Genomic DNA, 18,517 nt, shown 5'->3' with positions numbered 1-18,517 from the left:
ACAGGTGTCCACAAAATTTTTAAAAACTAATAATGAAACTGAAGAGGGCCATATAAGGACCAGTGCTGACTTGGAGCCAAAGATGATGTCTGAATCAGTTCTGTGCGCTTGAAGTGTGCCAAGATAAGAAAGAAAGAGAATGCAAAATAAATGCTGGCTAATTTCACAATCCTCCAAGGATCTCTGCAATAAAAAGCAGTTACTTAGAGATGAGGAAAAACTAGAAAGAAGTCAATTTTTTTAATAAGACAAATGTCTGTTGACATAGGGAAAACAGACTAGAACTTCTCTCCGAAGCAATCTCTAGGCATGAACTAGAATGAGCCAGAGCCCTTGAAAGTAGCCTTCAGCCATGACTGGTCTGCCAGATCCCAGGCCTGGAGAGAGCTGCTTCTTGAGCTGAGCAAGGGCCACCCCTGCCCAGCTGTGAGGTGGAACCCAGGTGCTGCTTGGACCCGAGAGGGAGGTCCTGGGTAGGCTCCCACAGTACATGGGTCCCATAGGAGGCTCTATAGTGTCTTGAGCAAGGGTCAGAGACTTCTGCCCATGAGGATGGTATGGGAAAGAGGAGAGGCAGAAAGGGAGAGTCTCAGACCATGGTGGTGAAACCTCTTCAAAGCCCACTGGCCAATTCAATTCATGGGAAGGATGCCAGAGGCAAGATACAGCTGCTGACAAAGAGCGTGCAGGGCCTCAGGAAAGGCACAAAGACAGAGCACAGAAGAGTGTGGGGAGTGGACGTGAAGAAGTGTAACCCGGAAGAGAGGAGGCAGAACGAACAGGGAGAATGAAGTGAGGGCTCTCCCGTGGTTTACCAGGAGGAATTCAGTGTTAGTGTGACCTCTTGTTGTTGGTTTGGTACGCCGGTGGGAGAGCACTGTGAATAATATTTTTTAATTAAATTTTTTAAAAGTCAGAGGAACTGCCCCTTAAATATTGTTGAAAGAAGAGAGCCACAGGATGCAAACTGGAGAAACCTTGGATGGCATATTCATTCCAGCTCTCTAGAGAAGGCCTATCAACTACCAGTGGCTGATGGAGGCTCGGAGGCCCACTCAGGCTCAGTGGGAAAGTGTGCTGAGATCAATTAGTGATTTCTGCCTTGACATGGGATACAGGTGCTCTGGTATATGTGCTGACATGGGTCTAGCATGGCAGTCACAGGTGTAAGCAGATCAGCTCTCCTTATGAATATGCCCCCTTTTGCCTAGGCCACTACAGGGACCCTAGATACCGAGACTTAAGAGCTTAGATGCTTTTTTGTCTCCCTCTTTCCCTGCACCATCCATTTTCACTATATCACCTTAATGAATCTCCTCCTTTACATCTCCACAGCAAACCCTAGTCCTGCCCTAGTTTGGTGCAGCAGTCTGTTAGGAGACCATCCTCATTCCAGTGCTTCCCGTTCTGACTGTCCAGAACATCCATGAGATAAATCCTCTGATGACCCTCTCACCCCCAGACATGCTCAAGAATCCACATCTTTTGCCTTACATGCCCTCCTCCAACTGGCCCCACCTCTTGTCTCTCATCAGCCCTGACTCCTCCCTGACTTCCTCTTGGCTCCAGCCATTCCCCACTGTGCCTGGCCAGATGCCCTGAGGTTCCTGGGGCTTTCAGCACCCAATATGTACTCCAAGCCAGGGGGTTTGCTGTGCAATTCTGATTTCCAAAGCAGATCTGCTTTTCCTAAGTTTTTACTTCTTGGGGGGAGAAAATTGCCAAGCAGCTTAATCACAAGGGCTTTGAAGTGATTCAAATGATGGTCTTCTGTGATAGCTGTCCCCTACCAGGCCATGGCCGGGGGCTCCATTTAGTTATTGGCATATGTGGAGGGGTATGTACTGGCATATGTGGGTTTGTGCAAATTTGACTGCTTATTCTCTCTCTTTACACACACACACATACACACAGCTTTCATTTCAGTGTTCAATGTGTTTTCAAGGAACTGCCTCACTTGGTAACATTAAAAGTAAAATTCAGCAAGTGGTGAGTGAAGACTTGGTCTTTCACTAACATACCTGGGCAGGTCCCCCAGCATGACCCAGTGGTAAGGCCACTGCCTTCTTAGCTGGGACGGAGGGGTTTCAACCTTGATACTGCACACCTATTCTTCATTTGAGGCCATTGTTTCTCAACCCTTTATTTTCATTATCACATGCCCCTCCAACCTCCCTAGCCATTTAAGACATTTTTTTCTAACTGCTCCCCTAACCTGCATGAAATTTTAATATCACAAATATAGCATATATATATATATATATATATATCTGTGCTTTATACATATAAGGAGTAAGGTATTTTTTTTTTACCTCTCAGAACAAATTGTTGCCCCCTTGGGGGCGATACTGACCTGTTGATGGATGACACGTGCTGTTCAAGACCAGAGCTTCTCAAAGGGTGGTCCCCAGGCCATCAGAACAGTATCATGCAGGCCCCACCCTCTAGAGTTTCTGATTCAGATTTAGGGTAGGGTACAAAGCTTTTCATTTCTAATAATACCCAGGTGGAGACATCTGGAGACATCACTTTGATAACAGCTGCTGTCATGCAAATTCTGGCTATATTCTGGAGCCCAAGAGACCTGGGTTCAAATCCCTATTCTTCCGCTTTGTGGCTGTGACCCTTGGTCAATGGATAAAAGTCCCCAAGCCTTGCCGTACATGCCAACAAAGTGCAGTAATACTGTCTCCTTCATACACTATTGTGAGGGATTAAATGGCCAGTGGCTCACACACAAATAACACACACACCTAACAAATCGGGTATATGGCAGGACTGCAGGAGACCCAGAGAAGCAGGGCTCAGACAAGAAAGCATCCAGATGATGGGAGAGGTTAGGCTTCTTCAGCCTGAAAGTGGAGTCTGGGCTGAGACGGGGGCTGTAATGCAGGTTGGAGTGGGAAGTGCTAGCTTGGGCTCCTTCACCAAATCCTCATATCCCAGGGTGGGGAGGGGGGCCCTTTGGCTGCTGGAGAAGGGCTGTTTAGCGGCAGTTATGGGAAGGAGAGAGTCAAATGACAGAACTCAAAACAATACTTCTGGAAAATCAAAATGCTTCTAAAGTGGAGGAAAGCATTCAGACAGTGTTGGAATCACCTGGAAGACCTCTTAAATAGTCTCCTAGGCCCCATCCCCAAGTCTGACTCTGTAGCTCCGGGGTGGCCTGAGAATTCACATGGCTAACAGGCGATGCTGCTGCTGCTGGTCCGAGGCCCCGCCCTGAGGACCACTGCTTCACAGCCTCTCCTGGATGGGCTTCCTGTGACGAGTGCTTAAGGAGAGATGAAGAGTCTGGGAACTTGTGGGAAGATGATAGCAGGACAGAATGCCAGGCCTTAGAGCCCTTGGGACTGACTGAGAGGAGCCTCCAATCTGGTCCCCTGACCACCCGGGTGGCCTGCTTGTTGACACATATGAGTGGTCACAGCTAGTAAGGTGGGCTCCTGCCAGCATGGTATGTGCTTGTCCCCACTGCATCCTGACCAGTGGTGGGCAGGAGGGACATGTGAGGCCTGCTGGGTGCTGACCTATGGTGGACAGGCGCCAAATGCCACTTGCTTTATATAATGGTCTCATTTACTTGTTACAACTCCATGAGAAAGACACCATCAGCTTCAGATTAAAGATGGGGGAACTGATGCTTCAAGAGTTTTAGTGACTCCTTCCAGGTCACTTAACTGGGAAGAGAGGATGCCTCTCTGGAACAAATAGTAGTTGGAAATTAAATAATTTCTCTGCCTGAGGAGACTCTAAAGGCATCTCAGGCCATGGTCCAGTCCTGGGCTCCTCCTGATGCCTAAAACAACTGCCCCACCAATCACCTTCCGTCAGCGTGGCCTTCTCACCGTCCTTGGCTCTGTCTCTGTGCCGCCTCTGTGATGTCTGCCACTTGGGGACGCTCGGGCATCCTCCCTGCTAACCTGCTTGCTCCCACCTGCCCTCCCCCAACCCACTGTGAGCTTTGCACAACACACCCCTGACCACGTCTCCCCGCTGCTGAACTGATACCCCCCTGCCCTGAGGACCAGGGCCTGGTGTTCTCCTGGGCAGGGCATTCCACACCCTGCACACTGGCCTCGTCTCCCCTCTGTGGCCTCCCTCACGCGCTGTGCTCAGCCATGCTCATGACTGCAGCTCCGCGATTGGGTACACTCTCTCTGCTCTGGGATCTTGGTACGTCCTGCTCCTCTGCCTGCAACAGACCCTCGCTCCACTTTTCCCAGCTGCTCATCTGTCAGGGCTGCCTTAGAAGATCTCTTCTTGGTAAGCTTCCCCTCCTGGTGATGGCTGGGAGGTACCCACTCCCACGGATTCTTGCTCACTTCTTATGATGGACATTTTTGAATATATGCAAGAGTAGAAAGAACAGTCTAGCCAACCCCCCTGGGAGTTGCCACTGCTCTACATCAACAATGATCAGCACAGCCCATGCCTGTCTTCACAGCATTTCACCAGGGCGCTTCAGTTCAGCCTCTCCCCCAGATTGCCTGCAGGTTCCTGTGGCTGAGATGGTGACTCGGGCCTTACCAGCTCTCAGGACTTTAGGACAGAGAAGACCCTCAGTCCACTGGAGGTGGATATTCAAGTCCCTGTGTGTTGAGCACTGATTACACATTTAGGCACTCCACTAAGTGTGTACACGCCATAGCATCCCTGTGAGACCTGGGCTATACTACCTCCACTTCACAGAGTGGAGAACTGACGCCCAGAAGGTTACACAGGTAGTGGAAGGCAAGTTAAGGCGGTCTACCTCTGGAATAGAGCTGCTCACAGAAACAGAATGCAAGCCACACCTGCTATTTGAAATTCTCTAGTAGCCACATTAAAAGAAAAAATAGGTAAAATTACTTTTAATAATATGCTATCTTTAACCCAGTATATTGAATATACCATTTTAACATGTCATCTATGTAAGGCATTACTGAGATATTCTACAATCTATTTTTCATACTATGTCTTCAAAACCTTGTGTGTTTATAGCACATCTCAAATCAGACCAGCTGCATTTCAAAAGCTCTGTACATTTCAAGGCAACCATACTGAGCAGCTCAGCTAGTGGTCACCACCCTGAATATGGCCGTAAAGCCTGCATGCTCAACCACTTACTTCTCTATACTTAAATGAATGAAGGAGGAAATGAGTAAGGGTCCCAAGAACCCCTGGTCCTGAACTTTCTTCAACAACTAATAATGTTTAATATTTTATGGTCCTTTGGGGTCTCTCTGGCATTGTCTTATCTGCCATGGGACTTATCATCTCTGTTCCACAGATGGGGATATGGGGCTAAGAGCGCCAAATGCCTTGCTGTAGGTGGCACTGCTGGGCCTCAAACTGACAATTCTGGACTCCTAGTCCAGTGCTCTGCTGGGCAGGGGTGCAGGACTATGTCCATCTGGCGGGGGAGGGTGTCTGCTCAGACCATAGGTGAGGCTGACCACTGGGGACAGGAGCCCGCAGAGCTCTGGAGGTCAGACCCTGGAGGAAGTGATGCCCTTGGTGAGTGGCAGGGCAGGCACAGGCTGAGGGAGCATGGAGCCCATGCCAGGTCCTCTATCGGAAACAGCCTTGTCATTCTTCGGTCGTAGTTTGGCCACAAGAGGCTGAGAACAAATTGATGGCAAAGGAGCCATAACTTACCTCTGAAGGCCTCTTTGTTCTTGGCAAAACAGAGGGGTCATTAGGAATGGGGAAAGCACTGGTGTGTGGACATAAATCCCCCCAGCTGCAGGGCTGATAAACAGCCTGGAGGGGACGGGGCCTCAGGGAGCTGGGTGGGTTAACCGTGTGCCGTGCGTCACTGTGGGCTCAGGCCTGTGTCTGAGACAGACCACCTGCCCAGGCTCCTAAGGTGCCCAGAGACGGGCTAGCCCACAGTGCCCGCAGGACTCGCACCTGGCTCTGGGAGCCCCTGAGGCCCTCAGTCCTTTCTTTCAAATGAAAATGATCCCAGAGCACCTGAGCTGGGGCAGGCTCCACCAGGCACTCGGGGTCAGTGTGGGGCAGTCCGCGTGAAGGGGCACTGCCAGGGCATCCCTTCTCGCGTTTTGAGCCAAACAGGCACTGGGCAAGCCACCCAGGCCTTAACACCACTGGAGAGGAAGGCATGAGAGGCCAGACCCTCAGCAGACAATGTTCTTTGCAGTAGTGTCTACACTGACCAGCTGAGGGAAGTAGGAAGAGGTCAAATCACACTCCCCTGGGCAGTGTGCCCTGTTGCCTGTCTGCCTGCCTAGACTTGGGCTGAGGTTGGCTCGCAGGGGTCCATGCCAGCCCACGCCTGGGGAGAAGGGCAGGGAGGGAAACCAGGTGCTCAGGATAGGAAGAGAAGAAAGAGGACTGCCCTTTCCTCAAACTGTCTGAAAAGGATCTGGGTGGGGTTGCTGGTGACAAATACCCATTACAGTGAGGACTGTCATGGCCACCCTGCGAACGTGTTCCAAGTGCTACCCCACCAAGGACAGCAGACAGCCCCTCCATTTCCACACCCACAGCAGACTCTACCAATTGAAGACCACACTGAACCTGTTTGGCTTCCTGGTCCCCTTCAGGCAGCCACTACCAATCAATCAAAGCTGGCAGGTAAGAGAAAACCCGTTTGTCATCCTTTCTAAAAGCCCTCAAGGCACATGTGTTCTGGGAATCCTATAAAGCTATGCTAAGTGCTCGAGGTTTTCCAGAAATTTCTGCCTCCCGCACCCACCTTCGCATGCATCCCCACCTCTACTTTCATATCCTGGGTTTCCCTTCCTATCCTGTTTTTTGCACCTGGCCCAAGAAAGTGTGTCCCTAGAAATTTCACAGGATGTTGCCATTTCATGCGATGCTGCTGCAGGCAATTGTCCCCAGACTGTAAGCTCCAGAGCACCATTCAGATACCAAAGCCTCAGCAGCTCTGCCTTCCAGCCTCCTGCTCCAGGGGAAAGGGGTGGCTGGGGCCATTTCTATTATAGAGGGCCTGAGGTTCTGGGGCTGGTGGCTTGGCACCCAGTGCAGACTGGAAATAGACTAATGCCTTGGAAGATGGCCATCTGGTATCAGAGAGGAATTTCTCGCTGTCCATGACTCTCTGCTCCCCACCCCTGTCTGAGAGCATGTCTAGAACCAGCCCAGAGAAAATGAGACGAGGAGACAATCCCCTACCCAGCCAGGTGCCCCCTTCTTGCTGCCAGCTTCTACTAGGTTCCCAACTCCATCAGCCTTGGGGCTCACTGGTGTTCACTCAGATCTCCAGCACAAGCCCCTTGTTACCGCAAGGCACTTGTTTTGCTTCCCAATTTGAGAAACTCATGAAGGAGACCAGCACCAGCATGGCCCTTCCTAGGACCTCCTTTCCCATATCCTGGCCTGAGGACCAGCTGCTTCTGGGGCTCGAGGAGAAAGGACCTTTCCTGAGCTGCACCCTAGTCCTATAGAATGAGAACCTTCATGGATGCCAAGGACTCTGCTTTTTTGATAGGAGCTCCCAGGTGATACTTGGGCAAAATGGAATTTGAAAACCCATTACCATAGAGTAACATACATTAATTCATTTATCCATCCATCCATTCATCCTCTCCACAAGTACAAATTGGACTTCACTCTTGTGGAGCCCTGTGCTGGGCATGAGAATGGGGAGGAAGAGGGGTGGGGGAAGCACAGGCGCAAACCCACACTGCTGTTGCTGCCGCTCACCACGTGAGCTGCTCTGACATTCACCCTGGGTCTTAGGGTCCCGTGGGCTTAGATGCACAGTTAACAGTTGTGCTAGAAGCTGCAGGTCACAGAAAGCCCACAATACCCCTGATTTCCTGCATTCCCAAGGATGTGACTGGTCTCCCTCCCACCACCTAACCCTCAGCACCCTGAAGGTGTTATTAGATGACCCTGGTGGCTCAGATGGTAAAGAATCTGCCTGCAAGGCAGGAGACTTGGGTTTGATCCCTGGGTCAGGAAGATCCCGTGGAGAAGGGAATGGCTACCCACTCCAGCATTCTTGCCTGGAGAATCCCATGGACAGCGGAGCCTGGAGGGTGGGAGTCCATGGGATCACCATGAGTCAGACACGGCTGAGCAACCAATAAGCATGCACGCATGCACATTAATAGCAGTTAACACTTACAAAGTATCAATACCCCACATACATTTATTAAAGAGTTTACATACAATAAGCCTTCTGATTTTTGAGCCACCTGAGGTAGGCATTCTTACTGCTCCCATATTATGGATGAGAAACTGAGGTATGGAGATCCACCCCTAGATAGTATGCTCAAGAGACTCCATCCATGTTCTTGATCACTACACATTGGTGTCCTGAGCTTTAGGGAGAAAATGCCCCTAAGTGCCAAGTCTACTCTCTTGGCAGTGTGCTAGGGAGGGGCAATGGGGTGGACACTGGCCTAGTGGCCTGAGATCCTTTTGGCCTTCAAACAGCCCCTCACCTCCCCGCAGATGCACCAGGCTCACCTTTCACTCACCCAGCAGGCTGGGCAGGGAGGCCAGGGTGGGGTGGGAGAACAGGGACAGATTGATCCAGAGTCTGTGTATGAGTGAGCAGTTTTTCCTGCACCTCTCACCAGCCCCCTTGCTCCAAAGCCACCCAGACCCACGACGGCCAAGGAGCTGCTACTTTGTTAGTCTCTAGGCAGGGATGTGGAGTCAGGGGTCCTACCAACCAGAACTTTCTCTGCACTCAGTCACTGTTCTGCTCAACCAAGAGCCTAGGTGGGAAAGGAGGGCTTACGTGCCTCCCTGCAACATTCCAGGTAAACGTGACTGTCTAATGGTCAGAAATGTGAAGAGAGCATGAAATCAGCCAAAGTTGCAGCGGATTTAGTTCTAAAATGATGTAAAAACTGCCATCTTTTCACCAAGTAACGACAAACAAAAACCCAGCGTACTGAAACAAGTTAGACAAGAGTCACCAATAACCTGGGCTCAGAGCCCCAAAGTGTGCAGACGCCTGAGACCTCGGAGAGCAATGCACACTCCTGTCCCCACCATCACCCAAGTGCCACCCCCCCACCCCCGCCCCCGTCTCGAACTCCTCTTCTCCCCTGCTCCCCCCTCCTTCATCTAGGCAGTTCCTTCCTGAGTCCTTTGGCCTGGGTTGTCCCTGGGGACAGGTCCCCTCATGCTACTGTCCCACACACCCACAGAGTCTGACTCTCCTAGAGTGGCTCTTCTTGAGTAGGGGTGGGGCACTAGGGCACCCCAGGCCTTACCTGAGACGATAGTGTAGCCAATTCCCCGGGGACGTCCTTTATCCTGGTCAATGGCAGTGATAATTCGCACTGTTGTGCCCTGGGTGGGAGAGAGAAAGGACTTGAGTTTGGTAGGCCAGGCCCCAAGGTGCTGTTCTTCTTGTAGCTGTCCTGACACCCACAGCTTCCCTCCCCCTGGGGACCTCAGGTCAGTCTAGGAAGTAGGGGCTGAGTACAGAGACCTTAGCTGCCTCTATCATTCCTGGGATATACACTGAGGCCCCAGGCAAACACCTCAGTGTCCGCTGGAGAGGCCCAACCTTGCTAATGCTCTCACCCCCTCTTCTGCTCCCCATCTCCCTTCATTCAGATGAACCACCCAGGGAAGAACTGATAGAGGGGCAATCAGCAGGAGGACAAGAGATCTGGTCTCTATCTTGAACACATCAAGTTGCTGTGTGACCTCAGAAGTTTCCTGCACTCCTCTGGTCTCAGTTTGCCCCATCTTAAAATGAATAACACAAAATCCTGGGATGTTGTTTTCACTAGGACCTGAGTAAAGAAGAGCATCAAGGATGAATTATTCTGTGAATGAAAGCATCATAAATCCTGAAAGTGGGTATCTTTAGGGATGACCAAGACAACTGTGGTGGCCACCACGGTCCTCTGAACCATACCCCATCCAGCACTGCAACCGGCAGCTCCTACCTCCCACCGCTCCGTCTCCCACCCCATTCATTCTCTCTACAGCACCTGGGGAGAAGGGCCCAGGATTGGAATACCCACGATGGGATTCGGGGGAGCACACAATCTGTGGTAAGGGATCAAGGACATATGGACAGACACTGCTATACAGATACAGGGTTTCTTGGAGGCATAAATGTACCCCAAAGTATAGAAGCCCACCAGGAGGAAAGAGCTGCACAAACGGCGACATTTAGGATGGGTCATGAGGAGTGGAGTTTCCCTGGTAGCTCAGCTGGTAAAGAATCTGCCTGTAATGCAGGAGACCCCAGCTCAATTCCTGGGTCAGGAGGAACCCCTGGAGAAGGGCTGGGCTACCCACTCCAGGATTCTTGGGCTTCCCTGATGGCTTAGACAGTAAAGTATCTGCCTGCAGTGCAGGAGACCTGGGTTCGATCCCTGGGTTGGGAAAAATCCCCTGAAGGAGGGAATGGCAACCCACTCCAGTATTCTTGCCTGGAGAAGCCCCAAGGACAGAGGAGCCTGGTGGGCTGTAGTCCATGGGGTCGCAAAGAGTTGGACACGACTGAGCGACTAAGCACACATGCAAGAATGAGGAGTGAATAGCTTGCCAGAGAGAGAAAACAAAAAGGAACGTGCTTCAGGCAAAAGACACAGCCCTGGCAGGGCTGTGGAGGTATAAGACTCTCTAGGAAGAGATGCTAGCATATAATGAACACATTCAAATACCAATGGGCTTCCCACGTGGTGCTTAGTGGTATAGAAACCACCTGCCAATGCAGGAGACATAAGAGACGCGGGTTCGATCCCTGGGTAGGGAAGATCCTCTGGAGGAGGGCATGGCAACCCACTCCAGCATTCTTGCCTGGAGAAACCCTTGGACAGAGGAGCCTGGCAGACTACAGTTTACAGGGTTGCAAAGAGTTAGACACGACTAATTTGTGCCACTTAGCCTGCACAGATACCAATTGGTTAGTTAATTCATTGAATAAATGAACATATGAACAGCTGGATCCTAACTTCACCACCACCACTTGCTGAGTTGCCCCTCACCTGGGGAAAGCTTCACTTTGCTCTACACGGCCTATCACACCAGCCCTGTCTGCCCAGCTTCTGGCCCAGGCTGCAGGTCCCATGGCTGATGGAGGGAAAGTAGGACAGCCCTGTACCCAGCATTTAGGGAGATACCAACCCTGGCATTTGCATGTCTGATGAAGGTCTCTAATAGCCTTGGCACCTCTCAAGCATTGGCCATTCATCAGCTAGAGACTGAAGCCTGTAGGCTGCAGACTCTACCCCCTTCTGAGCACCTTCTCCTATGGAGAGAGGCTGGTTCCTGACATGCAGGACTCTGCCCTGGAGGGAGTGCCCTGGGGTGGGCATGGTGCGCCCCTGACTCCTCCTGGTTTCGTGCCAGGACACAGGAGGGGCATCTGCCACCTCACCCTCCCAGGGCAGCTACCCGCACACAGCTGTTGCTCTGGCCTCTCCTGAGCCCAGGTATGCGGCAATCCGGAACACCCCCAGGCTTGGCTGAAGGAAGGTGAGAATGTTGCAGAGGAAACGTCTACTGCAGAGAAATGGTCTCAACACAGAGGCTGAGGCTCTGTAGAGAGCAGGCCTGACTCCTTCCTTTCATACCTTACCCCTCAACTCCACCCCTCCACAGGAGCTCTGTCTAGATTCCCCTGGTGGGGGTTGGGGGGAGGGCGGGGAACAGACTGTTACAAAGTCAGAGAAAGATGCCATTAAAGGTGTATCTCCTGAAGTGGATTCTGAGGACCTGGGCTGTACCAGAGTGTGTGAAGCAGCCACGCAGCAGGGGCCCTTCTCCAGCACTGGCTCTGTGCCTGGCGCTGCTACGTGCACTTCTTACACCTTAACTCATTTCACCCTCACAACTACCCCAGGAGACAGCTCCATTCTATAGGTGAGGAAACTGAGGGCCATGAGGTAGGTGGCCTTTACAAGGTCCCACCGCAAGGAGTGAATGGAAAGCCAGGATTCGGGTTCAGGTACTTTAGCTCCAAAATGCTCTTGCCCACCAGACAATGCTGCCTCTGTAACAGGTTATATGAAAAATATAATAATGATAACTGTAATTTATGAAAGTTTTGGCTATGTGCCACAAGTATTAATATAAGTATTAATTCATGTCAAACGTGGGGAAACATATACCCCCCCATCCCTCCCTTGGAGATGCACAACCTGCTTTAATGTGGTAAAGGCTCCCAAAAGTAGCAAAGTGATAAAGAGATCCATCAACCTTTGCTCTCCCAGGCTTTCTGAGCTGCAGACAGGCTCTTTTCATGTAACATCTTGATAGCCCTGGACCTAGCAGTCCGTGGACAGTCATTTGGGAAGCATTGCATTACATCTGAAGGGTCTACACAAAGGGCTCCCCCGTCACTCCAGGGGGATCCTTTTGGGGGTAGGCTTTTCCTGGTGTCACCTCTTAAACCTCCTGGATATGTCCCCAGGAGGAGGTCCTGAGAGCATGGGACTCTGGCCTGAGGCTCTAGCTACCAGAAAGGGCTTCACAGCCCATCTGACCACAGTCCATGGCTTCACACCCATGCTGGGTGCTCCAGCATGTGGGTTCTCTGGCTGCACTGGGCCTGCTGAGGGCAGGGCTCAGACTGCCAGGTCGACTGGGCCCAGTGCCTACCAAAGCACCATTCCAGATAGTCATTCAACAATAAGCCTTGGTCTTCCCTGGTGGTCCAGCTTGTTAAGACTCCATGTTTTCACTGCAGGGGGTGTGGGTTCAACCCCTGGTCAGGGAACCAAGACCCTGCATGCCACTCTATGTAGCCAAAAATCACATAATAACAAACAAGCAAATAGTGAACCTTGAGGGGACAGCTGCATGCCCACAGGCGAACAACCAGGGCCTGCTGTGGCTGGTTGGGCCCAGGACAGTGAGCCTCAGCAGCACTGGAAGGGGGCCAGTGCTGGCCTGTGCAGATAGAGGAGCCAGCAGCCAGGGAGCCCTCAGTTTTCAGGGCCTTGTGAGCATCTCCCCGTCAGCAGCCCCGAGCTGGGTGGCCTGGAGTCCCCCTGGGTGGGCGGGGGCTCAGTGGGTCCAGCGGCGAGCCAGGACCAGAGAGCAGGGAGGCTGGAAGAGCCACGCCTGAGTGTCTTTGACATGAGCGCTGAAAGGCTCCTGACAAGTTTGGGTTTCATCTCTTTTTGGATAAATAAATCCATTTTTAATAAAACCCTGAGCTTTTAATACAAGTGCAGCCACAAAGATGGGAAATGTTATGAGAAGGAATTAACAGGGAGGAATGGGGGCTCCTGGGAGCCCACAGCTCTTGTTTCAGAGTTTCAGTGATTATATTTTCAATATACTGAAACTTACTTCCTAAGATGAGGAGATGAAGTGCCCGCCCTGGGCCTGGGCCCCTCTACAGGGGGGGCACTCTGACTGTCTGGCTCTCTAGAGAGGGAACCCAGTTCAAGGAGCACCAGAGTATGACCAGGAGAACAGATGGCCCCAAAGGCTAGAGATGGGCCCACCTGGCTATGGCGCTTCTTCCCTTCATAAGAACCCCCACTGCAAAGAGGACGCCCTGCCTTCCCACAGAGAGGCTAAAGGTACACGGGCCTGTGGGGTTCCAACTCCGTATTGTGGGAAGATCAGTACAGCAAGGGGGGTAAGGGTCTGACTCTGTGATTAGACCTCTGCCAGGGTGTGGACCCTTTGATTGAGTTACTTAACCTTTCATTGCCTGGTTTTCCCAATGTATGAATGGGTATAAAACATTCACCCACACCTCAGCAAGTGATACATGGAGCGCTTGGAACAGCACTGGGTGCACAGAAAAAGCTATAAAAGTGACTGTCACTATTCTCTGGGGCCTGGAACCTCCATGTGCTTCTGATGAAAGCTAAGACACCTCTTCCCAGACAATGCACACAATGTGAGGTTCCAAACAATTTCAGCAAATGCAGACTTCCCAGGACCCAGGTTAATCAACCTTACACTGGAGGTAAGGAGTTTTCTGGCCATTCCATAGAGAGAACAGCTGGGTTCTCACAGGGAGACCTAGCATTAGTTGAGGACCTACTGTGCACCAAGCACTGTGCTGGGCCCCCGCATGGGTCCTCTGTTTTGTCCTCATAGTGAGGGTACATGTGGAAAGATTGTGGCTCAAGGGTTCAGGGATTTGCTTACAGTCCCAAGCTCTGGTGAGTGGGGGTGGGTTGCCAGGCAGCCCCAGCCTCTGAGGCTTGGGAACCAGCAGTGAAGTTGGGACAGAGTCAAGAGGAGCTGGGATTTCTTGAGAAGGAACACGACCCTCTATTCTGTGGCTGCCTCTTTCCAAAGAAGCTGGCCAGGAGACTGGCTGAAGCTGGAGGCTTGGTGGTGGGGGCTGTCCACTTCTTTCTCTGCTGGCCCAGCCCCTCCCCCTTGCCATGACAGGATTAAGGACTTGAAAGGCCAACATGCAGTTTGCTTTGGGAGTGGGAGGCGCCCTTGGTGGGGAGGAGACCGGAGGGGGCTGAAGGGGACTTCCGACAAGAGCTGCCACAGCAGATTCTGAGGCAGAAAATCCTATTTCTCAGTTCTTAATTCCAGTCAATTCCAGTCAAAGGGCTGATAGGCATCGGCTGGCAGTAATTTGTGCAGTTTATCCGCTCTTTTCACCTTCTATCGGTCCTTCACTGACGGGCAGGCCGACATGCTGCTGCTCGAGTGAGGAAATTAAAATTTGATGCAATAATCCCAAATAAGAAGGATTTTATTAGGTAATATATACACTTTAGATGAGGCATGCTGGCCTGATACACTGATAGAGGGAGGCATACACGCTGGGAGCTGCAGATAAAGAGGGGGCGTGAGGGGGAGTGGGCGAGGGTCTGGACGCAGGCCCCCGGGCCAGCAGAGGCAGGGCTGGGGATGGGGGACGCCTGGGGCCTCTGGCCTTGGGGGACTAATCAGGCCTTGGTGCTCCTCAGCCCTGGCCCAGCCTGGGAAGTGCTGCGTTAAATCAGGCTTCCACACTCTAAAGGGACATGGAAGGCCTGGATCAAGGCACGGAAACCGATTAGAAGCCTGGAAAAATCAGGCTTAGGGTGTATGGGAAACTGTGCAAGAGGCAAGGTAAACTTTCAGATCTGGAGGCAGGGAGGAAGAGCAGACCTGTGTGGACGTGGAGGTGATTCTGTGGGTGCTGGGAGAGACTGAACCCCCCAACTTACTTCCTTGTCTGGCTTGCCCGAGTCTGGTCACCACACAAAAGGCGGGATTCAGACCTGCTCTTTGGGAGCCCCCCAGACGTGGACTTCAGTGGCCTTGTGGAGCCAAAGGGACAACCGTGGCAAGGCAAAGAGATATCAAGGTCCCTCATCCTGAGAAAGAACCATATCCTATGCCAAGAAACCGAGCATAAGGAGGGTTGAGGCCAAGGGGAACAAGGGCCTGTCTGTCTGTCCTGAGGATTCATCCTAGCAGGGCTTGTGGAGTCATTTGGGAAGGAGAGGGGCTGGCTTAGCACAGGACCCTGCACACTGCAGGGACTTCATAAACATCTAGAGGATGAGTGAACGAATGAAAAATAGAATGAATGGCCAGGTGGACTCGGAAACCTGCAGATCTGAAAAAAACACCTGTAGTAATAGTTTGATTTAGTATTACTCTGCTACAATACAGGGATGCTGGGAAAGGCGAGACAAACTGAAGGGTCTCAGAGGACACTCTCCCCAACACCCTTCTTGCTGACCACTGAGACTCTGAGATGAGGCTAAAGCTAGGACCTCCCAACCCAATCCAAACACAAAACCACCGCATTCTAATATCTGCTGACGCTAGCACTACTAGGTGCTCTAGTCCCTAAAACCATCAGGCCAAGTGGTCTCAACCACTACTGAGACAAGGAGGAAGAAGTCTGGATGTTGTGTGATCTGGCCAAGCAAGCGCTTGGTAGTACAGGGACCTGTTCTGAGACCCTCCAGCTGCTAAGCCACCATCACATCCTCACTTCAATGTACAAGTTGGCTCTGCCTGTATTTCCTGCATTCGACCCTGGGCACAAAGCCCTGGGAGGCCCTGGTTTGAGACCCAAAGACTCAACCACCCTGATGACCAGGAGCCCCAGAGTAACCCACTTACACATCAGTGAATGTTACAGGTGTGGCTACAATTCAGAGGGGATCATGCAGCCAAAGGACAGGGAACCCCAGCAGAGATGAGGACAGAAAGATAGCTCTGCCTGGTGGGCCAGTGAGGGTGAAGCCAGGAAAAGAATTCCAAGAAAGGTCGTCAGTGAGCTGGGAACCAACAGATAGGTGGATTTTGGATTGGTGGGTAGAGCAGTCACAAGGTGTGATGAAGATGACAGGATAGTAAGAGAGCTGGCCTGAGTAGTGAACATTTGTTCATTCATTTATTCATGCATTCATCCATTCCACAATGACCTCCTGAGCACCCACGGTGTGCTATGCCCACACCAGACCCCATTCCCGCTGCACTATTCTTGCAGGCCAGGAGAGAAGCCAAGGGTGAGAGCACCATGCAGGAGCACTGAGCGCTACGAAAGGATGGCCAGAGGCTGAGGACAGATGGGAGGACCCACCTCATCTAAAAGGTCAGGGCTGAGAATATGTGGGTTTATTGGCAAAGAGGTTTCGGGGGAGGTGGAGTTCAGTCTCAGAAGTCTAAACTCCTGCTGTCCATGGACCACTCAGAAAGAAAGGGTTGGAGTGGGGACATTTAGATGTCCCCCTATGCTCTCAAAGCAGCTTCTGACACCAGCAACAGGAGGCCACCTTGCTCGTCAGACCCTCCAGCCCGCAAGTGGCCCCAAAAAGGAAGTGGCTTCACTCTCACACCTGGAGTCTACAGCGTGGTGCTTGGAAGAGGCCAACAGTCAGGAGAGACCACATTACCAAACTTGGGGTCAGGCTTCCTAGTCTGTGGTGGTCCAGGAGCACAGCCTGCAATCTGGTCAGGGAAACCTGCCTCTCACTTGCACCCAAACCTGTGAGCTGTGCAGACATGCAGGTGGGGTCCTGAATAGCCACATGATCAGGTGGGCACCCCGCTTTGCTCTCAAAGCTGTTTCCTTCCCCTAAGCACATTGAGTTCCTATAGAAGGAGAGGCACAGTTCTCTTTCCATAGAGCTGCTCCCCTGCATGTTCAGGGGTTGTGTCTGCCTAGAGGAGCCGCCTTTTCTAATTTATCAGCCCAGAGCGGGTAATCTATTCTAGTCCACACATAAGCACGGATGGCTACCGGAAATGGGATGCAGGGCACTGCCTGCTTGACCCACAGCTGAACAAAGCCGCCCATCCAGAGCCCCTGCCTAGGGGCAGCAGTATGCTTTGTCTCACAGTCGACTGGACCGCAGTGGACACAGGGCCCATGGGCAGTCACCCTCCAGGCTGGCTGACAACCTGTTATCTTGTGACTCGGCACAAAATCCGACCACAGCCAATCAGGTACCTCTCTTGAACACATGGCCTTGAGAAACCCAAAGTGTGGGCAGTTAGAAGGGGCAGCAGGAGCTGTGAGTTCTCAGGGAGGAACCAAGCCTGAGAGAGTCCGAGGGGCAGATAGTAAGTGGCCACCATCTCGGGCAGTGTTGGCTGGCCAAGAGAGGCGGATTGACCAGCTGACCCATGGGGGGTGTGGCTGAGCCCCACTGATGTTTTGGTGAGCCTGGCTGAGTCCAGATTCACTCTCTAGCTCAGGCTGGATTTTCCACGGGCATCCCCATTCCCCATCACCCCACATGAAGCTTTCTGAACTGCTGCCCTTCACTTGCGCTAGCCAATCTCTGCTCTCTGTCCCTTGGAGAGTTCTGGGGATGAAGTGAGAGAGCGAGGAGGTGGGGTACAAGAGGGGGTTGGGTTTTCACTGTGCTGGGACACCCATCACTGCCAGGCATGTGGGAGTCAGAAACACCAAAGAGCCCATCCCACCAAACAGGGCCTCCATGCCCACCGTAAGTGCAGAGGGAAGTCTCACAGGGCAGGGGAGGGTCTTACCGGAGGAGAATGCTCATAGATGTTGGTACTGTAAGGCAGGTTGATGAAGATGGGGTCCATGTCCTGGACGTCTGTGATGATGATGGCCAAGTTGGCCAGGGTAGACAGAGGCCTGGTCTTATCTTGATCCTTAGAAGGACAAAGAATACATCAGCTTAGGTTAAGTGATATGGACAAGGACACACATGGATACACATGCACAACACTCGTGTGCACAAACATGTGTGCACATATGTACACGTGTACTCCTCCACTCCCACAGGGAAGGACATTAGCACACAGAGCTCAGAAACTCTAAGAACCCTCAGGGATCTCTGACCTGTGCCCCCAAGGCCCAATGGAAGGTGGTGTATCCTGGTCACAAAGCAGGGCTGGGGCAGAGCCACATCTCTGCCCCCCGCCCCCCACCCCCCAGGCTTGACCAGTGTGACCTCTGGTGGGCAGGGTGATTGGCTTGGGATAAAGCAATGGTGCTGCCCTTAGCTCCTTCTTTGGATTCAGCCTGGGGGCCACTGCTCCCTCCATGCCTACTTCCTGCACCCTCTCTTCCAGGGACAGCAAAGGAATTGACTAGGATGGGAGAGTTCCTCAGAAGAAAAGCCCTTTGATGCAGAGGGGGCTAGTCTGGGCCCTG

At 52.1% G+C, this 18,517-nt stretch overlaps 1 protein-coding gene across 8 annotated transcripts in view; it reads right to left on the bottom strand.

Moving 5' to 3' along the window:
* CDH23 (cadherin related 23) overlaps positions 1 to 18,517 on the bottom strand; it is a 433,102-nt gene that overhangs the window by 233,879 nt on the left and 180,706 nt on the right. For all 8 annotated transcript variants that reach the window (XR_006345354.1, XM_043925746.1, XM_043925738.1 and 5 more), the window contains exons 8-9: positions 17,884 to 18,012; positions 9,204 to 9,282 (exon numbers count right to left, since the gene is read on the bottom strand). Coding sequence is in view for 7 of the 8 variants with exons in the window: in XM_043925746.1 (XP_043781681.1) it covers positions 9,204 to 9,282; positions 17,884 to 18,012 (208 nt within the window). In the remaining variant the exon portion in view is untranslated. The remainder of the gene's footprint in view (positions 1 to 9,203; positions 9,283 to 17,883; positions 18,013 to 18,517) is intronic.

Source organism: Cervus elaphus, chromosome 15 (assembly GCF_910594005.1).
Source record: "Cervus elaphus chromosome 15, mCerEla1.1, whole genome shotgun sequence".
Lineage (NCBI taxonomy): Eukaryota > Metazoa > Chordata > Mammalia > Artiodactyla > Cervidae > Cervus > Cervus elaphus.
The sequence above is the reverse complement of the archived record's forward strand: the minus strand, read 5'-3'. Positions and strand labels throughout refer to the sequence as shown.